General features: G+C 50.7%; 1 protein-coding gene across 3 annotated transcripts in view; it reads right to left on the reverse strand.

Annotated features, from left to right (window-relative positions):
• The window catches only part of RNF220 (ring finger protein 220), a 216,580-nt gene that overhangs the window by 121,851 nt on the left and 73,229 nt on the right, over nucleotides 1-21,500 (reverse strand). The window contains exon 3 of one of the 3 annotated variants that reach the window (XM_066555595.1): nucleotides 5,541-5,615. The exons of the other annotated variants lie outside the window; for them this stretch is intronic. Coding sequence (XP_066411692.1) covers nucleotides 5,541-5,615 — 75 coding nt within the window. The remainder of the gene's footprint in view (nucleotides 1-5,540; nucleotides 5,616-21,500) is intronic. 3 annotated transcript variants of the gene reach the window in all.

A 21,500-nucleotide genomic window follows, 5' to 3' on the forward strand; every position in this document is an offset into this window, starting at 1 on the left:
CCCTCCATGAATGCAAACAGGACTGAGATAGGCTGCTCCTGGAGACACCCAGAGCCTGTCAGTGCTCACTCAGTATATGCCCAACAAGGCCACGGTCCCATAAGCATCACTTGCCAACAAAGCTCACCTGGTCCTCACTAGGATCAGAACCTTCTCCTATGCCCCCACTGGAGCATCATGGCACTGAACAACTTATCCAATACAAGTCTCTACATTTTTTTTCCCCAAGTTTACAGGTTGCCTAATTTTTTTGCTTTCCTCCTTGCAAAACAAAAGAGGGAAAAAACACCCTTATCTCAGAAAGCAGAGTTCAGGAAAAAGCTACTGGTCTTTTGGACTTGGTGAGTCCCCATTGGTAGCCTTGCTTGTCGCAGAGAATTTATCAGCCAAACACAGTGGTGGTATAATGTGCAATATAACTTGTGAATAAACAAACTTCAGCATGATAAATGCCCTGCTTTGAAGCCATAAAGTTATTAGCTGGTGGCTGTTAGCTACTGCTTAGCACGGGACATGCTCCTTCTGTTAACCCCTGGATGCCCTGCCTGTGCTCAGAACCCCAGGGAGATCTCTGGAGGGCACCTCCACACAGCAGGAAAGCACGGAGGGATCTGATGGGCAGGGATGTTCTGCTGGCATCTGTGCACATTGTACTTGATGCAAAGGCTGAGAGAGGGAAATGCTTGCTGGGAATGGGGCTATGAATGCTGGCAGCTCCTTGCTGTCCTATTTGAGCGCTTTGGCAGCTCCTCTCCTTCCCTCTGCCCCTCGAGGCAAATGCAGAGGGGAGCAGGGCTGGGGCAGGTAGGCATGCACTCACAGCTCAGACCTTCTGAGTGTGCACCCATTGCACAGATGGCTAAGACAAGGTGGGAGCAAATCAGCACCCCTCCAGTCCCAGGTCACCTCCTTCAGGTGAAGAGCTGCTGAGGACTCTAAAGTAAAAGCCCAAAATGTTTTTGGCAGCAGCCAGGCAGCATGCTCCAGTGAGGTGTTGACAGTTCCCTCTGCTGCCTGCAGTGCATGGCTGCTTGCAGCTCCTGGTGAGCACAGCCTTGCTGGAGGCTGGGAGAGGCTGGAGAAGCAGGGCCAGCACTGCTGGAGATGGGTGATCAGCACCAGAGAACCAGCTGCACTAGGCTCCTGCCAGCACCACACCTGTGGAGCACCCTCCACTGCACAGAGCCAGGCTGTGACACCCAAGGACCTCTGTCCCCCAGGCCACCTCCTGCCCTTGTCCCACTGGACCAAGGCAGGGAGCTGGGCACACTAAGGATGGCAGCGGGTCTCCAACCACCAAGGCATGGACAGATTTATGCAGTAGTGTGGCAATTTTGGACACACAGCCTGGAGCCCTGGAGCTGCAGTGGGAGATGCTGGTGCACAGGCATCAGCTATCCCCCACTTGCTATCCCTTTCCCAATAAAACCACTCCTGCAAGGCAGCAGGAGGTATTTCAGCAAGGCCAGCTGAGGAGCAGCAGGACTCAGGGCTGCCTCAGAGCCTGCTCCTCATTCGAAGTCCAGTGTTGAAGAAACTTATAATTAGAGTCCTGAGTATTAATTAATCTCCATGACCCTCCTCTCACTCTCCTTCCACGGCTCCCACAGCTCAGGAGGTCAGCCTGGATTATTAACACCGGCAAGCAGAGGATGGCAAACTCACTGGGTGGGTTGGCAGACCTTGGGCCACGTTCCTGAGTTCAGAGCAGCCAAAGGCACCATGTCCCTGCCTAACAGCATGACTTCCCTTTTCTGTCTCCCCTCTCTCTTGGCTGAGTTTGATAGGGGTCATCTCACTTGGGCACAGTCAGCACTTTGGGGATGGCATTCAATGAGGTGAGACATCTCAGAATGAGCAGAGCTGTTTCTATGCTAACTCAGTCTTCACAGTCCTTTGCAGAGTGGCTGAGAGCAGCCTCCTGCATCCCAGAGCCTTGGATGAGCCTTGCTGGAGACAACTTATTCTTGGAGACCTCCCAGCATGATGGAGAGCAGAGCAGCAATCACAACCTAAAACATCACTGAGAGGTCTTCAAGCATCCCATCTCTGCTCATCCAGCTCTTGCTTGGGTCTTTAAGAGCCTCAGCATTATAAAGGCATTGCTGGAGCACAGAGAGGACATGGACACCATTTGTACAACATAGCCCTTCCATCCCAGGGCTGTCCATGCTGCCTGGGACATGGACATGGCTCCTGGGGTGGCCAGACTCCCTGGAAAGATGCTGGCACAACCCAAGGACTGATACACTACAAAGAGCTGCCACAGAGCAAGGAAACGAGATATTACATAAATCCAAACTTTTCTGACTCTCTCGTAACCACCAACTGCTTCTCTCATCTGATTTTTTCCTCTTTTCTGCTGCAGCAATAAAAAGGGGAAAATCAACATCCAAATGATCTTGTTTATGGCGACTAAATAAGCTGCATGTGCTTAATCCGTTAGAGTTTAATGAATTTACGACTTGCTCTGGAATTTGACAAGGGCTGTAAAAGAGTAATTAACATTTATCAGTGTGTTTTTTACACACACCCCACCCTCCTCCCGCCTCCCTTCCCTCCTCCTGCCGCCTGTCGCAAAGCAGCACCGGGTATCGGGGGGAATATAAAAGTGATCAATTAATTCTTAATAATCTCGGGGAAAGATTGTAGAGTCACAGTATGAACTCAGGGAGTGTCAATAAACATGCCAAAGGTTGGTCCCCCCCTTCCTGGCGCTGCTGCAGAGGAATGTGGGCAGCCAGGGAGGGGATGGGGCTGCAGGGGCGGTGCTTTGGTGGACCAGCCCTGCACCCTTTTCCTTCTCTGTCACACTCCACTGCCCTCCAGATCAGCTTTCTGTCACTGACACAGTGGCCTCTGTGACAGGATGAAAGTGAGCAGGGTGACAAGCGGGGTCCCATCTAACACAGCAGTGGTGGCGATTTGGAAACACACCCATAGTTACTAACTGTGCCAGTCAATAGCTCTGTCCTAATAGACCTGAACCTGTTGGGAGGGACCCCAAAGTCCCCACCCTGGTCACAGGGCAGCTGAACATCTGTTTAGGTGTAGAGTTGCCCCACTGTCACCCTTCTGTCACTCAGAACAGGTGGCTGCTGCTGTTTCAGCTGTACCAGACATGAGGGTACGTCCCAGCTGGCCCGAGACAGGCAAGGGGGGTCACACCTTGCTTGTGCCCAGCCCTCCCAGCTGTTTAGCTGCTGTGGAGCAGGGAGGCAAGCAGGGATGCAATTTGGGGGCTCAAAGGGACAAGCCCAGCCTTCTCGCACCAGTCCCAGGGTGGGCTGAACATGATCTCAGTATCTCAGGAGATTCCTGTGCTGGGAGCCCTGTGTGCTCTGCCTTGGGCCACCTCCCTTGGCAGGCCTGGAAAGCAAAGCCAGAAAGAGCCACGGCCATCACCTTCCTGGTAGGTAAGATGGAGATGTCCCCTGCTTCTGTGACTGCAGCATCCTGCCCCCAGCAGCAGCTTTTGCATGCATGTGTGTGACCAGGGCATGGGGAAGCAGCATGACTGGCCATCCATCGGGGAAGAGAAGGGTCAGAGCTCCTGGGGGTCACCAGGCTCCATGGAGGAGACAGAAAAACATCTGGGCTTGGCTGTGGGGCAGAGGGTCCTGGAGACCCACAAACAAAAGCTCAAGATGATAAATCCTCAGAGGTTTGAGACTGTCCGGGGATCTGCTCTGGACAGAAACAAATTCTCCTTGTCGAACATAATAGCCCAGAAATAAGCAATGAGACAGGGATGGAGAGGGCTGGATGCAGAGAATCTGGAAAATCTCTGCCCAACCCCACGCAGAGCACTGGTGGGGGTGGGAGGTGGAGGCAACAATATCCTCCCAGCAGGCTGAGATCCCTGTGCCAGGTACACACCTGCCAGCTGGACGGGGTAAACTTGGGGTTTCTTGAGAGGCGGGAGTTGTTCAAGCCAGCCTGAAGCAGCTGAGTGCAGGAGAGGCAGGGAAGAGAAAGGGAAAGTAACAGGATGACCTTGATTTATGTCACCTTGACTGGTTTGAGTCCAGCTGGCTGGCCTGGGCTGTGGGGCTGGGCAGGGAGCAGGGCTGGTGGGGAGTGGGGCTGAGCCCTCGTGCAGGGCAAGGGAGTGAGCGAGGGGGCTGCAGCAGAGTCACTCTGCATGGCCAAATCATCAGAGAGCACCAGATCCCAGCAGCCTCTGAGTGAGAGTCTCCAACCTTGGGCAGGCTTGTAGTGCCAGGGGCTGCACAGAAGTGGCACAGACGCACCTGGGAGGGAGAAATGGAGGCACAGGGAGGGGTTTCAGGCCACCAGGACTGGTCCCAGCACACCAACATCTCCTCTGCTCACTAGGCAGTGGGTCTAGGTCTCCATTGCATGAGTGGTGGAGCGGTGTGGCCAACATCCACAGCTGAGGCTGCCAAAATCACTCAGGAAACACTCGGGAATCACTCAGGAAATAATACCAGCTGCTCTTGCAGTACTCTGCATTGCTGTCCAGGCTGTACCACAGACCCCCTGCACGAACTCTGGATCTCCCCTCTGCTGTGTGGGGCAGTGAGGGGGCAGAGGGGCACTGCCCCTGCCTGGGCTGGCTCAGATGGTGCCATGTCAGCCTGTCTATACAGGCCCTCCTCCTGCAGAGACCTCGCACTGGGGGTCGGCAGCTCAGCATCTCTGGGGTTTGTCACGATGCTCCTGGAGCTACCAAACAGCAGCTTGGAACAGACATCCCAAAGGGTTGGGCCAACCAGACCCACCATCCAGCTGCTGGAAAGGCAGCCCCAGGGGCTGAGGTGACTCAGGTGGCACTGGGCAAGTCCTCCCTGGCCACTGCCACACTGCCTCACACCAGGCACACGACCTCACCTCTGTGCAAGGCTGGAATCCCCCCACCTTACCCTGGTGTAGAGGCAGTGCAACCCAGAGAAAGAGCCAGGCTGTGATGGGCGATGTTTGGCCAATGTTTGCTGCTTTGCAGAGGCACCTAATGGATCAGAGACAGCCTGGCCATGCCCCAGCCTTGCTCCAGTGAGGGGCTGCTGACTGTTGTAACAAAGAGCATTTATCCAGCTGCATCCCCAGTTTCTCCTGCTTTCCATTTCCCTTTTCTGTCACTCAGGTGTGACAATTTTAATACCCATCAAGAATAAGGTGAATGGTAACTGTAACAGAATGTGCAGCCCCATGTTGACTTTTCTCCATCTGAACAGTCACAGTTCAGGTGATGAAAGAGCTGGAAGGAGTTAACAGGAGATCTCCCACCCAGGTCCTCTAAATGCCCTGTCCCAGGTTTTAAGCCCATAAGCACTGGTGTTAAAGACAATTTTAAGCCATGATTATAAGAAATCTATTGATCCTTTTGACTCTATAATGACAGAGTAACCATTTTAATAAAACACCTATTAATCATGCATTAACCCTTCTTAGCTATTTATACACTGAATACCAAATCAACAAAGGTGTTCAAATTTCTAGGAGGCTTTTTGGAGGGGGAGGAAGAGGAGATTTCTTTAGATAACAACAACAAGAAGAAGAAAATAATGCAAACTTACAGAGGGGGAGAGTTAAAATCATACGATGAGTGGCAGTTGCAGACGCCTGGGGCCCTCTTTGGTTGTCGCTTCTATCTGGCAATCAATTGACAAGAAATTGAGATTATGAAACATTGTGCCTATGATCAAAGGAGGTGGGCATACTTCCCCCATCTGAGGCCAAATCTCCACTCCCCCAAGGGAACTAACATCAGGGAACACCAGTAATTTGGCCTTCGGCAGGTACGCGACAACGCTGAGACCAATTTTAGTGTGAATGTGTCCAGCAGCCCCATGGATCTTTGTGGCAAGGTTGCAACACCCTAAAGGTGGATCCTACTGAAGCATCTAAGAGAGAGACTTTATCTTTTTTTGTGAGAGACTTCATCTGGAGCAACAGAGTAGAAAGAACAGGAAATTAGGGAAGCAAGTACTCCACCAGCTCAGGCCAGTTGGGAATGGGCATGGGTTGTTCACCCCCTCTCCCTGCCCTTTCCTGAAACCCACAGCATCACTGTGGAATGGTTCAGCTTGCAGACCTGGACTGGCACAGCCCTGGGGCCTCTTGTGGAAGTGCTGGAGAGTGGGCAGACAGGGCTTCCTTCTGCCCCAACCGTTGCAGCCTCAGAAACCACAAAGTCCCCGGGTGCATTAGGAACTGCCTGGAGGCCGGAGCTTCCTGCAGGTGCCCCACGCTCATGAATCACACCTTGTCAGGGCTGGGGTGCCCAACAGCTGGGTGACCGCTGACGTGCCCAGGGAGTCCTGCCCTGGGATGCACCTGCCTCCCCACCACGCCATTCCAGCCAGGCAAGGGTTAAGCAGGCATTAATCACACTGTTTGAGAGACATTTCAAAGCCTCTTCCAAATATTATAAAAAATGTCTTTAATCATCTAATAGCGTGAACTCCTCTGATGATGGATGGAAAGAAGTCGCCTCTCTCCTCCTGATCCTAACAGATGAGGCTGAAAAGCTGCTGCTCTGGGGGGGTGGGGGCTTGGGGAGGGGGCTTGGGGAAGAGAAGGACATTTCTCAACCTCCCACCAGAGCAGTTATAAATATGAGGTCATACAGCAAGAGATGATAACACATTAAGGGCTCTTGAGATATTAGTCTGTCAGCCTCGTTAGACACAGCCTATTTGGGGCTGACTGTGTAATTAGAGGCTGGGGTACCCATAACTCATTGGTGTTTATATGGTAGGAAGGGGCTTCAGTCACCATCACCCTCAGCACTCTGAGAAGCCATCTTCATCAAGCATTAAACTCCACTCCCCGCTGCAAATAGAATTCTTCTGCCCCCAGTAAAAACTGCTGCTGCTTCCCTCCTCCTGCCCTTCCCACTATGCCTGGAGCCCATTGCATGCTCAGTGCACGCACCCTCACCTCTCCTCTCCCTTCTAGGTGGGGAACAGGGTTACAACTTGGCCAAGGTGCCCCAAGGTATATGTGAACAAATGGAGAAGTCCTGGCCCCCTGTTCCCTTCCCATGGAACCCAGGAGGAGCAGTCCATGCTTGGCTCTGCAAGGGACTGCAACCCCCAAGAACCCCTAGACAACCTCCACAGCAACCCCCAAGAACCCCTAGACAACCTCCCCTTCTGCCCTCCAGGGAATAGCTCCAGGTTGGGTTGAAAACAGCTTGGACAAAATGGGTCCTGGGAAAGACTGAGCAGAAATAAGTCCAAGGAAAGGCAAAAACATGAAAAAACACCACGAGAGCTTGTCACTTCTGCCCTGCTGTGAGCATCCCCATGCTTGGTGGGGAAGCTGGTGAGGAGCTGGGCTTTCCATGTGTTCTCCAGTTTCTCTTCTCAGTTCTGCCTAGGTGGCAGTGAGCACAGACATGGACAGGCACTTCCCAGCCAACCCAGCCAAAAATTTGGACAAGTGAAACAGGGAAGGGGAGTGCTTCCCTTATGAAACCAAACAGAGCAAAGGCTCCACAAGTGCCAGCCTTGACTCAACAGGGAACAGAGAGCAGTGAGCAGGGAGAGGCAAGCAAGAGCCAAACCCAGTGTTGTGCACCCCACAGAGATTTCCCAGCAGCACATCCCTGTATGTCCTCTTGCTGTGTGGCAGGAGGAAAATTAAGGCACTGGGAAGTGCAGGGACATCAAGAAACAAGGGTCCTTGCTGCAGAAACTGCCTGACACTGGCAAGGTCCATGGCAGGGCCACCCAATGCCTCATCCCCTCTCCCTGCTTGAGTCCTGTAGCCAGGGAGGGGGCAAGGGGTCTGCAGAGGAGGGGGCAACCCCATGGCTTCCCAGGATGAGGTAGGATAATGAATCCTGATGGGGGAAGTGACCTTTTCCAAATGCCACATGTCATTGGATTTTATATCACACCAGGACAATGTGCCATGGGTATTAAAATCGTTTTTCCAATAGAAGCATGCGTTTGTATGTGTGTGTCAGAGAAAGATGTGAGAAAAATAAAATTAAGATGTGAAAATTAGGCTGTGTCCAAACACAGCCTTTAGAAAAAGACTTGGACCCTCACAGAGCAGGACTGGAAGAAAAGATCCATGCCTTTTGCTCCAGAGATCACAGATGATTTTGTCAAAGGAATATGACTTGTCCAAACCCATTGACTGAAAAAGAGAAAAGGAACTTGAGTCCTGATCTCTGTTTCTAAATTTCTGCAAAGACTTTCAACTCTAGAGTGTCCCTCTGCTGTGGAGGGACACCTCCAGAGCTGCTCTATCCCTGGAGGCACATACAGATGCATGTAGAGCACAGATCACCTTGCTTGTGTGCTGCTGGACACCCACAAGTGTTAGTCTGGTGCATAAGGAGACAGCCAAGTCCTGCATGACAGACAATACAGACAATGCCAACTTGCTCAGCCTCACCTGGGATGCAAAGCAGCCCCTGTCCCTGTGGGCCAGCCCAAAGATGTGAGCAGAGCATCCATGGAATTATCCATACACACAGGTAGGGACACTCTGTCCATACATGCCAGGATACATTCTGATGTGAAAACACAATGTGAAAAGGGAGGCACTGGAAGCCAAATTCACTTGAACTCCAGCCTGTTCCCTCAATCTGCAGGGCAATTGTCTGGCTGAAACAACAATTGTCTGGCTGGGACAAAAAAAAAAAAAAAAAAAAAAAAAAAAAAAAAGAAAAAGAAAAAGAAAAAGGGACAAGCTGTGTTTGTTTATTCAGCTTCTTTCTCCCTCTCTCCTCTCGACAATACCCTGACACCATGTCCTGCCGCGCCAGGGCTGCAACCCCAAAGGGCTAAATTTGTCCCAGCTGGAGCCCTGTTTACAAGCCTTGTCCTGTTTACCGCATGGTCCATCCTGCCCAGGGCCAGGCAGTGGCCATCTGTGGGGGGGACAGCTCAAGCCTCACCTTCCTTGACCTCTGCTCCTAGGCTGCCCCTGTGGTCCCTGGAAAGATGCCCAGCTCCCTGCACTCCCCATGTACTAGCACACATGGCCGCTCTGTGGCCCGCTGCCCACCTGGGAAGCAATGAGGATATGTGGGCTTGCATGTGGGCTTGCTGCTTGTCCAGCATAGTTCTGTGGTGGTCCAGGTGGTTACAGCCTCCATTAGTGCTGGCTGGTGGCAAACCACCCCCAAGAAAACATTGTTTGCAAGCTCAGCAGTGAGAGGACTGTGCATTCCATGTGAAGCCAGCTGGGAACAGCCATGCTCCACCATGAAAGCATTAGAGGAGCCATGCATGGATGCTCTGATCTCCCTACCTTACATTGCAGTCACTTTTTTTCTTGCTGTCAGTCATCCATCCCTCTCTTCCTGATGGTCTCACAAGGGCTGGGAGGGCAAGGCTGGCAGGAGCTTAGCTCCTCTTCTGGATGACAGAACTGGGTGTCACTCCAGGAGTCTGGATGGCTGAGCCTGGACAGAAGTGATGGGTTGAAGGCTTTGTGAACAGACTAACCCTGGGGAGCTGGAGGAGGGGTGCTTACTGCCAAACCCCCCTTGCACTCTTCCCACACTGATTTCCATCTCTGCTGGTATCACTGGCCTTGCTCTGCTGCAGAGTGATGGGACCTCACCTGCCTGCCTCCAGTATGGGGGTCCCCTGCCATCCCAGGCTGCCTCACCTGCAGGAGCTCCTTTTGGCAGGACTCAGTTGGCAACATTCAGGTTCTTATTTGCTTTTTAATGAGTTCCAGCTAATGAATCCCAACACATGAAAGGTTTTCATTAAACCTCTGGCTTGCTGTCAGCATTGGCCACAAGTTTGGAGAGATTGGGAGTCACAAGAGTGGTTGCAGGGGTGACTGAGAACTCTCACCTAGGAGCCTGTGTGCCACCTGCTGCCCTGTCACCCTTTCCACATCCATGCCTGGTCTCAGTGGATGCAGAGGAGATGGGATATCCACGGGGATGTGAAATGAAGCAGCTGATCTTATGCTACTGCAGCCTCCTTTATCAGAGCAGTGAACAGAGGCTCACCTCATCCCCAGTGGCAGGGCCACTGCTCTGCAGTGATGGATCCCTCTTTGTACCTGCTAGGGGCTACATCCACTTAGGCTTAATGAGTGAGCAACCTCCAGCACTCTGATGATGCAGCCTTTTCTCACACAGACCTGGTGGAAAACATTTCCTGATGTTGCCCTGGGAAGCCAACTGCTTGAAGCCAGGAGTCCTGGATCACATGTTGTGATAGGGGGCTCTTTGTGTGCATATGGAGGGGAAAGGAAGATCTCACAGAGAGACCCTGACATGGGTTCAGCTCCCAGACTGGATGAGGGGCTCAAATTTCAGTACCCAATGCTGCATCTGTGCAAGGAAGGGTCCAAGAGCAGCTGAGTCTGAACAAAGCTTCAGTTGCTGCAGGCACAGGAGCAGAAGAGTGAGTTACCAAAACCTTGCTGTTACTACACTTTCTGGAGACAGATTGTCCAGAGCAATGCCCATGGTGGCACTGTCATGGTGTCCATCTTCCAAGTGCCTCCTTATCTCTCACTGCTCACACTTACCTCACTTCTTGCCTACAGCCCAGTTTTGGGTTTGTTTGTAGCCTGAGTGGGGGGAAGCCTTTCTGCACTGTGTGTCCTGAATGGCATCACATGGTGAAGCAGAAGCTGCAGGAAGAGCAGAAGAGGGGTTGCACACTCCAGCCTGCCTCCCTACCCAGAGTTTTGGAGACCATCTGTGCATGACTGTGGGTGGGGGTGAATTTGAGCATAAAGACTTGTCTACATGAAGTGCTGCTCCTGAGAAGCTCCCCATGCTGGGCATTTCCTATTCCCAAAATAATGCTTTGTTTGCTCAAGTTCACCAGACCCCCTTTCACTCTGAGATACAAATGGAAGTTTTGGGGAATATTTCAAAAATCAGAAAATCACCCCCAGCCTTCATTCATGTTCACTTCCAAATACAGGCAGGACTTTAGGGAAGGGCTAATGGGATGGCACATCTGCACACAAACACACACGTCTGTGCCCCTCACACGTGCAGATCCTCATCTCCGGAAGAAGATCTTCTTGTCAGGAAGTCATGGCCCTGATTACTTTGTCTTCTACGTTTAAGAACATCCCTAACTGCTCCTTGGATAGCTCAATTAGTAAAGTGAATATATTATATAAAGTCTAAAAGATTAAACTATCATAGGCAGCCCATAATTTCATGAAGAAGTCAGGGGAGCATATCCCTCTTATTAACTCTATAACAAATGTGATGAAAATGTTCAAATAGAATGTTAATGCAATGTTACGTGTAATTTTCCCAGGCGATTTTCTGCTGAAATATTTCTTTATTAATAGTAATTGAGGGTATAAATTATGAATGAGGCGATTTTCTCCTTTCACTGGGAAAGACGTACTAATGGCAATAATTCTTTATAATAATTTTTTGGGGGGAGAATGGGGAGGGAGCTAGGGTGAGGGGTTTAAAGAAAAAAAAAATCTTTAAAGGGATTGCAAAATATATAGACTAGCAGTGCATGTTTTATGGCAGGGCACTGTATTTTATATCCTTGTGCTGGCCATCAGTCCTGTGTGGGTCTGTACTGCACGTGCACGAGGTTTGGGCCTCTGGCGATTTCCTCCTCTATTCCACATGTGTAAAGCCTGACATCAAGCACAGGGAGTATGAGAGCACCAATGCTGTGAGTCTGCAAATTCAGGACTCCTTGTTTCACTGTTTCAGGGAAAGAGTGGCAGGAAGCACACGATGAGCCACAGGGAATTGTGGTTAGTAGGTGGGTACTCAGAGATGAGCAGGTTAGTGGTGAATTTAATACAGACTCTGACACTTTTCCATGTTCTCACCATAACCAAAAGCACTTCTTTGTGCTTTTGTTCGGGTTTTTTTGGGATGTGTTTTACCATCAATTCAGCCTGCTAATCCTGACCCCCAGCACCTCCATGTGTGGAGATGTGTGGAAGTGGTGCTTGGTCCTACAGCCCCTGAATCTTGAGCAGCCTTGAAGAGGGGTGGGACTGGGGTAATGCTGACTTCCAAATGCCACCCCCCCACCCCTCTGTGGGACAGAGCCTGGGGACACACACAAGGCCAGCCCAGGGCCATGCGCTTGCACACCATGGACAGGCACCACCAAGCAGCACAGCTGCTTGTGGGAAAACAAAAAGTCCTTTTGGTGATGACGGAATGAAAGAGGCATTTTACAAGGATTTCAGAACTTGCTCTCCTTCAGGTTTGTATGGCTTTTTCAACAGACCAAATGATTTCAAAATTTTTCCACTCTATTAAAAGAAATGCTGGTTTGAGTGCAATTCTTAGCCTCTTCCTCCTGCGCACATCTCTCTTTCAAAGAAAGACAAAGGTATAGTCTCCCTTAAAGGTACAGGATGGTGTCCCTTAACTTTTATTACACTTCAATTGGCTTTAAAAAACCTTCTGAAAGGTTTAAAACTTTCATAGCAAAGAATCCACTTTCCCCTACAATTTTATTTAAAACTTTTCCCAGGAAGGAAACTTTTTAAACAAGTTCTAATCTACAACAAGCATAGGAAGAAAAATTCCTGACTCCAGGCCTTTGCCATATGAACTAAAGAGCTTCAGCTAGCTAAAAAATGTAAGGAATTCCACTGAGAGTGGCCAGCACATACTAGTATCCAGCAAGGGGTAGAGGTCCTGGACACCCATGCACAGGGGTGCAGATGTGTTGAGGAGTGGGTGGCTTTGCTCCTCCCCAGCGCAGCTCTTATACGCTGGGGGATTCCCCCTGCTCAGGCTTCTCCCTGAGCTCTGTAAGAAGAGCTAGAGCTGGTTCTTCTGCAGCCAGCTGACTGTGCTGTCCTGTCTCTTCCCTTCTCTGGAGGCACAGACCCTCAGGCCCTGCCTGTGGCTTACTCCACACCAGCAGGCTGTGCGAGAGGCTGCAGAAACGCGAACAAAATCAGCGTGATCCGTCACCAACCCTCCTCAAAATTAGGTTAATAATTTATGATGTTAAATGGGACAGTTAATAGCTGGGCCAGATGATTCCTCAGCTAATCTAGAGCATGGGCTGAGCTGCAACGAGTCCCCTGAGAGTTCATTACACTCCCCAACCCTCGGCACTAGTGCTTTTGGCTCTACTGATACCTACGGGAGGCTGTGGCTGGTGCCGCTGGCAACACGCCTAAGACTTGCCCCTCATCAATTAAGAGAAATAAGGAAATCGACAGGAAAATTAATTTCCAAAGAGACAATGTTTCTGAAGCCTGCACTGCCGGGGGAGTATCTGGGAATCCTGCCTGGGAGGAGGTTGTGTTTGGTGTCTCACTGAACGAGGTCAGGCTGCTTTCCTGAGGGCTGGGAGAGCAGGAAGGGGTGCAAGCAACTGAACAAAAGGTGCTTTCGCTTCTGGGTCAGTCCCAAGAAAGCTCCTTATGAAGGAGGGTGCTCAGCTGTATTTGTGAGGAGATGCACAACACACACCTGCTGCTTAAAGCCCCCCAGTGCATTGTGGCTCACGAGCAGCAAGGATATACTCCCCGACAATGCACATTCCCAACAGAACCTCAGAGATGAAGGGTCGGGATGAGAAAGTTCAGCAGTTCTTTTCTGTCAAGGAAACAGAGCAGGCTTGAGACAATCAGGATGAGACAGTCAGAGTGCTCTCCAGGGGCAGCCCTCACCCAGAGAACAGCCATGGGTGGATCTCCAGCTGCTCGCCTGTCTCTCTAACCTCCCTCTCACCGGAGATCAGATCAAGCCCAGCCACAGAAAACAGGCATTGGATAAAATAGCTTCCCCTCACCAAGACCTCAGCCTCTGTCTGTGCCCTGAGCCATTCCATGTCCCCCATGCTTTTTGCTTCCTCCTTGGTCCCAGCAACCCTCCTAGAGTGCAGGACAAGCTTGCCAGCCACAGCCAAAAAATGCAAGGAATTACCAAGAGTACATCTTGTCAGTGTGATGGAGGCTTTCCATCCTTATCCAATGTAAACAGATCACTGGGGTCCAGGGCACCTGGCAACAACAAAGACCCTCTGGTACTGACAATGTTTGAGTCCTACTTTGCCCATCCTGCTTTGCTTCTTCCTTCTCAAAGGCCAGATTCTGCAAGGCAGAAATACTTCAGAAAGCTTTCTGTCTCTTGGGATCATGCTCAAGAGAAACAAAAAGTAAGCAGGGACCCCCACCTCATTGATCTCAGCTGTATGTGGAGGCAGGAATCTCTTCTTTTGCTCCAGCATCTCCCTGTGGGTGTTGTCAAGCAGTGCCAGCCTTAGGCAAACCTGGAAGAGTGTGGCACAGGCACTCTTCTCTCCAGAAGAACTGGAGATGGGTAGCCTTGAGTATGGCACTTCAGACAGCCTAAATCTATTTTACAAATAGAAAAACTAAGCACTAACTGTGAGTGACTACTCAACATCACCAGCAATAGCAGCTGAAGGGAGTAATTCCTCCAAAAATCTAAGGTTCTCAGTACCAGCATGTCCATATCCTGCCCTTAAATGGGAGCTTGGGACAGACCCAATGGGCTAAAAAGTGACTGACTGGGCTACAAGTGCAGGCTGCTGCAGCCAGGTGTGCACTGATGACTCGGGCAGATGTTGGCCCTGCAGCACATTTGGGCAGTAATTCCCCTTCTCCCTTCCACATTCCTTCTCTGCCAAATTCAAACCATGCACAGTGCAGGGGGATTACCTGCAATTACAGCTTTCACACGTCGGGGCTGGTTTCACTCGGCTGGGGGAGAAGCAAGAGCATCCATAAGCTGGGATTCTGCAGCCATTCCCCCTGCCTGTGTTAGAGGCAGCCAGTGCTGTCTCACCCCTGCAGCTGTCTCCCCTCGTCCAAAACCCCCTCCCAGGTGGGAAAACCAAGAAGGCCAGGGCCAGCACCAGAGTCAGTTTTCCTTCCAGCTTCTGCCCAAGTGAGTATGAGAGAAATGACAATTAGGGGGACAACAAATGAGGCTGCCAGACCCTGGGGGGGACATGTGCAGTAACTTGAGGCTGAAGCGGAAATAGCTCCAGTCAACCCACTTAGAAAATCATCATTACTGTAAAATTTATGGCTGACATGAGCTTGTCTCAGAGATATGACTATTTAAAGGCAGCCAAAGCCTCCATTTATAATAATGTGAGGGAAGGGAGGATAGAGAGAGATGGGGCAGGTTTGAAGATCAAAGGGGCATTTGGGGAAGCAAAGGAGACTCTGTCTGCCTTGGTGGCAGGGGCAAAGGGACAGGGCTTCAGTGCAGAAAGGGTTGATGTGGTGGGGCGAGACACTGTGTCCTATAGGAAGGGCCCAACCCTCTGCCATGGTTCTGCTGTCCCAGTCCCTGAGACCACAGCACTCTCTGTGGCCTCTGCCAGTCACTCCTGCCTTTGGGGCTGACAAAGTGCCACCACCTGGGTGCAAGGTGTCCTGGACCCCAGGCACACAGGTGAGCTCAGCACCATCCAGGCAGTGCTGGACAGGGCCACCATCACCCACTCAGGGTGTGCTGCAGGACTTGCCAGGAGCGTGCTTGTAATTACATGTGAAGAAGAAAGACATTGCTGGGACAGGGAGAGAACAAAAGCAGTGACAGGTTTGGAGGACAACAAGCAAATGCCTACAAGGTTCAGTTTCTTTTTTCCTTCTATTTGTTAAGGACAGAAAATTAGTCCTGGTGGGGAACTCCTGATAGGCCATTGCTGTACCCAGGCCCTTAGGTGTCCTCCTTAGGTGCACTTCCCTCCAGGCTTTACAAAAAGGATCATGTAATCACTCATTGAGGCTTGTTTGGGGAGCACCTCATTCCAACAGCAGAGCCAGAAAGAAGGCCCACTTGTCATTTCCTTGGGCCAGGCCTTGGGCCAGATGAGGGTGCTCAACCCTCACCTCCAGGCAAACAGAAATGCTTCAAATTTGCTGTGGGATGGACCCCAGGGATGCCCATATTGGCTGGAGACACACTGCATGTCCCACCCAGCATGTCCCTGTGCCATGCTTCCCTATGGATGTGAAAGGGAATATGGCCCCTAGCCATGAGAAAGTTGGAAATGAGCACAGAGGTATGGATGAGCTCTCCACTGAGGCACCCCCAGAAGGCTGATGGCTGCAGAGCAGCAGACTGCAGGACAGCACTCCATGCCATCCAGAGCAGGGACCAATCCCTGGAGGGACCGCCCTGCCCAGGGACCGCATGGAGCCAGTCCCTGGCATTCCCATCCGGGCTCTCCTCCCAGTCGGGCTGCTCCCTGTCCTTCGGGGATGGCAATGGCTCCTCACCTGATTGAATTTCCAGGCCATCACTTGCTCTCCCTGCAGCTGCGAGGCACGATCGCCCTCCCGGCAACCCCACGCTCACCCCGTGGAAGGAGGGGCTAATTCAGTTAGCCCAGTGGCATTAGCTGCCGTGAAGAATAACCCGCCAACAAGGGCCTGCGAGCCTGACACAATATTAAAGACCCCACTGCCCTCACTTGGGGCAGATTAAGCTGGGCTCATTGCTTTAATGCTGCACTCCTCGGCCGGGCTCCCTCCAAGGCTCTGCACCTTAACTGTATTACCCCAGCACCGATGTGCTTGACCTGACAATATTGCTCCCACTGATAATTCACCTCCCAAGAAACTTTGCCTTTTTGACCTCCTGCTGGAGTAGGTTCTAACCCCATGGAGCAGGGCTACCCCTGCATCCCACCATCCACAGGCTCGCTTTCCCTCAGCATCATCTCCTGCCTCCCTGATCTACTAGTGGCCTTGAGGTACCTTCTGCCAAGCTCAGGCAACTTGTCCCTGAAAACAGGTCACTGTGGTGATCCCAGGATCCCAGTCTTTATCAGTGACTGCACTGACATGCACAGTGAACACGTGGCACATGCGTGGGTGTGCAGAGGATGGAGAATGTAATTTACAGCACCAAGGATGTGCAGGACATCCCGGCTCACTAACCTCCTCTGGGGTACCAAGGCTCTCTCACTAGCAATGTGAAGTGATGCACAGAGGGAGCATTAGGTCCTTCCTCTCCCAGGGATACATGTCTCATCTGACCCAAGGAAGCAATCAGGAAAAACACCCAAATACCAGCCTAGAGGGAGCCTGGGCTCCAAGTGAAACTCAACAGAGCAGTGTGGGAGCAAGACATGGGGTCATCCTGCTGCTGCCAAGCACAGGCAGTGCCAACATCATCTTGGCTTGGCAGCGGCCACTGCCTCCTCTCACCCAAAAGCTGCTAGCAGCTGTCTTGTGCTCTTATCCCTGCTTCACCCTGTGGCCTGCGAGCAACACAGGGAGAGTCTGAACAGGAAGATGCTGCCTGCTGGGGCTGCTGGCTCACATAGCCTTGCATTTCGCAGGAAACAGCACCAGAGAGGAATCACTTTCTCCCTTTGTCAAAACCAGAGGGCCACTGTATCCTATAAATCTCCAGAATGAAATTTTTGAACATGGAAAACTCACCTACTCTGAGAAAAAAAAATAGTCTGATTAAGCCACCTATTGACTTCTGCCCTCCTCACCAGAAAATCATAATAATCTATACTGAACTTTTCCTCTTACTTTTATCGTTGGCCATGATATCACTGGTATAATTTTATCGTTATGTAAAAAAAAGAGGTTGGATTGCTGGATGCTCTGTCTCACCTCCTTGGAAAGGAGCAGGTTAGCATCAGCAAATTGTAGCTCCAGCTCTCAACTCAGAACAAGGCATTTGCTCCCTGCTCTGCTTCCTTGCCGTTGCACAGGTGGTTTTTATACTTGCCTTGCACAGTTAGGGCTTGGGTAGTGTATATCAGGTGTCTTTACATAACTAATTTATATGTATAGACATTACTATTTACACTAAAAAATAATAATGACCAAGCAATGCTCACAACAAGCACGACCTTCTTTTGGCAACATTTTTCTTCCTTATTTTCTGATTTCACTACTCAAAGGTGTGTTTCCTTTTTTTGAAGAAACAAAACTAGAAAAAGGAACGAACCTAAACTTCCACTCGTAACTCAGACCACAAGCCTTGGTGTTTTTCCTAATATTAAAACTTTTGGTGAAGCTGTGTTTGACCTGGTGCTGCTGACACAGGAAGCAGAGCACCCACACAGAAAGAGTGTCACAGAGCAGTCGTGACGGCAGTGGTTTGATGGCTATCAGGATAGAAAGGGTCTATTTTGAGGTTTTCCATCACTCAAAGGGTTCTGTGACCCTGGGGAAGGCACAGCATCTCTCCCTGTCCTGGATCCCCTCTGCCCTCCTCTGGGTGCATGGAAATTTCAATAGGTGCAGAAATTTGCTGCTGCCTCCCACCTGGGGCAGAAGGAGCTTTCCAGCATGAAATACCAGCTGTACCATCTCACATCCTGAATTTCCTGGCTGGATCACTGCTCAGAAACTGTGCTTGTCCCTGGTGCTCTGTCCAGAGCCTGGCCTGACCTGGGACCTGTCCTAACCTAATACAGCTACCATCCTGAGTAACACCAGTGGCAGAAAGTTTTCAAGGACACAGATTAAGCCAACAGACAATATCAGAGCTGGTATGGTAACTACATGAGAAACACAAAGGGTGATTCCCTCTACTGTTCTCCTGGAAAGAATCCCTTCAGCTGCTCACACATATATTGCTGAGCAGGGACTGAAACCAATCCTGCTTACACAGGCTGTGACGTGGCCAAGGACGGGGCAGATCCACACTGCTGGAAGCAGGAGCAAACCCTGCCCTTGGTGTGCAGCCAAACGCATTGGAAACAAGGAAGGGTGTATGGCTTTTACAAGCCTTTCTTCAAAAAGGTGGGCAGTGTCAGAGTAGAGACAGGCCTCACATTTGGGCTTGGGCAAAGAGACAGAACTATTCATTCCACATTTTGCAGTTAGCTTGCTTGGGAGGTGAATGGAAAATGGTTGATGTGAACACTTTTCCCTACTGGAGTTTATTTTTTAAAATGCAGTGCCTTAAAACTGAGGCCTATGCCTTAAAACAGGGCCTGAGCTAACCTCATGCCACAGTGCCCATCTCCAGCTCCAGCAAAATCCTGTGCTGTCCTCCTCTGCAGATGGGCAGTGCCTGTGGGCACCAGCACCTACAGCATCTCTGTGCTTTTCCACCCACTGGTGCAGAAAGAGATTGGTTAAACCAAAACCATCTCCACAAAGGGGAGCCACCTGTGCCATCGTGGGGACAGGGAGTATCTTTAGCGCCACCAGGAAGGTGACATGGGACATTGGGCCCTCTGCTTCTCACCCTTCTGACATGACCCCTCCTGTTAGGGGGAGATTTAAGGTGCTCTTATATCTCCCTGCTGTAAATGGCCTCATAAAAGTGACAGAACGACGTTCATATGGATGCTTGTTAAAATTTTATTACTAATCACCACCAAAGTTAGCTGCTATATTTAACCCAGGCTGGGGGAAAGAGGGGAGGGGACATTGCCTGGGCAGGATGGAGATATCCAGTTCAGAAAGCAAAGGCAGGACCGGCTGATGAGTGGCCCTTATGTAGCTCACGGACACAGACAAGGGCCTGCTTCAGCACTTGCAAATAAAAACTCCAGAGCCTTCTCATCAGCAGCAGCCACCAGCCTTTTACAAGCTCTAATGCAAGAACAGGATGGACTTATGGTGAAGCACAAGGCTACAGATCAAAGAGACTCTGCTGAACTCTCACCTCTATTGCAGCCTCCCCATGTAGCCCTGGGCTCTTCCCTGTGTGGAAGCTCCTGTGCAAAGCAGATGGGAACAGAGATTTAACAAGACAGCCAGCTCTGCAGGCTGGGGAAGTCTCTCATTGATGTGCAAGTGCCTGGCAGTCCTAGGATGAGTGAGGCCTCTCCCTTGGGGCTGCAAGCACACACAGTTAAGCTTACTTTCCTGTTTCAGTCACATTTTGTCCTTGCAGGTAGAAGAAATGCTTGCAGAAGAGTGAAGAAAGACCAAGGATGCTAACTGTCTTGGCAAAGCAGAAAGTTCAACAGTTGCAAAGGTGTCACAGGGCACTTCCAGATATGTCCTTGCTGAAGCACCTCTGGGAAAGGGCCAGTGAGGAGTTCTGCTTTCTGCAATGTGACACATGAGGAAGGAGGAAGGTGGGTGAAAGCATAGAGCATACAGGTGGTATGGGCTCAGCTACTCCTGCTGGACCCACACATTGTGGTCACCTACCCAGACAGAAACACCAGAAAAGGATGGTCCAGATGGCCATAAAGGCAGGCCCAGAAGAACCAAGAAGACGGTCACCTGTTCTGCTGTGCTAGTGGCATGCACATGGCTCTCTCCCACTGTGTGTGGATGGGAGCTGGGGCAGCTGGGGCAGGGATGGCCCTTCTACCTCGACATGATGCACTGAGAAGGGATCACCTCTGATCAGATGCTAACAGAGCACCCTTCTGCAGGGGATCATGAAAAGGCCATGATGGGTTTGCTGCTCTGTTGCCTGTCCAATGCTGGGAATAGTAGGAAAATATTTTATTGATGCAGTGAAGAAGGAGGCAGAGGGAGAAAAGTCTCACAATGAAAATAAACAGCTTTGAGTGTCTCCTCAATTTGGTAATGGAATCCAGATGACTACAGGTTTCTGGAGAATGAAAGACAAAGTATTGCTTAAAAGACTTCAGCTACCAGTACACCTTCCTGCCTGTTTGTACAGCAGAGGGGAACAGGAGAGGGAGACACGGTCCTCTCTGAGGATGCTCTCAGAAACCTCCCTGGAACTCCCCATCTGCATCTCCTTACAGCTTCATGGTACCCCCAGGTGTTTTTGGCAGGTCCAAACATCCTCATCTACCCTCATACTTGCCGTACTTAAGCATCACTGAGACCACTGCAGTTTGGCTCTCCATCACTGCTCCCAGTTACCTCGTTCCTGGCACTCTAAGGAAGCTGCTGTCTGTCAATCCTCACATCCATCTCTAGAGCCCTGTGTAAATCTCCTAGATGCCTCTTTGCTCCCTATATATCTATCTAATTAATGTTAGTGTAAGTAAAGCACAGCCTTTTCCCCTTAATAAGCAGAGTGCTGACTTTATTACAGGTCTTCTTCCCCCCCCCCCTTCTTGCTTCAGCGCTTTAAATCATGTTCAGGAAAGCGCTTACGAAGGGAAAGGCTGCGCGTCACATCTCGCCCTGCCTTCGCCCCAGCACGGCTGGGGAGGGCCGTGGGGACTGGAGAGCAGAGGGCAGCAGGAGGAAATTGGACAGGATGTGTTCAGAGTGATGCCAAGAGCTCTGCACTGCCAGGTTCGCCGAGGTCAAGGGAGAAGTCAAAGGCCATCGATGTGTTGTCTGGCTGAAGGCAGAGTCCAAGCAAAACAAGGTGTTAAATGTCTGCTAATTAGAAGTGTCAAAACAGGACTGGAAAGGCAGGCATGACTGGGGAGAGCCTGGAAATGTGATAAGTGGGGCTTGGTGGAGGGGGAGCTGAAATCCTGGGTCTCCAGACCACACTGCAGGTAAAAGTGGGAAGGCTCCTGCAGCTGCATTGCTCTTTGGCACTTTTTTGTTCAGAAATCCTAAATGTGAGATGTAAAGGATGTGGACTCAGAGGACAACAAGTTCTGTTGCATTTCCTAAGAATTCTTAGGATCGTAAGAAGCAGAGAAGATTTTATAAATGTGTTATTTGTC

This window comes from Molothrus aeneus, chromosome 9 (genome assembly GCF_037042795.1).
Source record: "Molothrus aeneus isolate 106 chromosome 9, BPBGC_Maene_1.0, whole genome shotgun sequence".
Lineage (NCBI taxonomy): Eukaryota > Metazoa > Chordata > Aves > Passeriformes > Icteridae > Molothrus > Molothrus aeneus.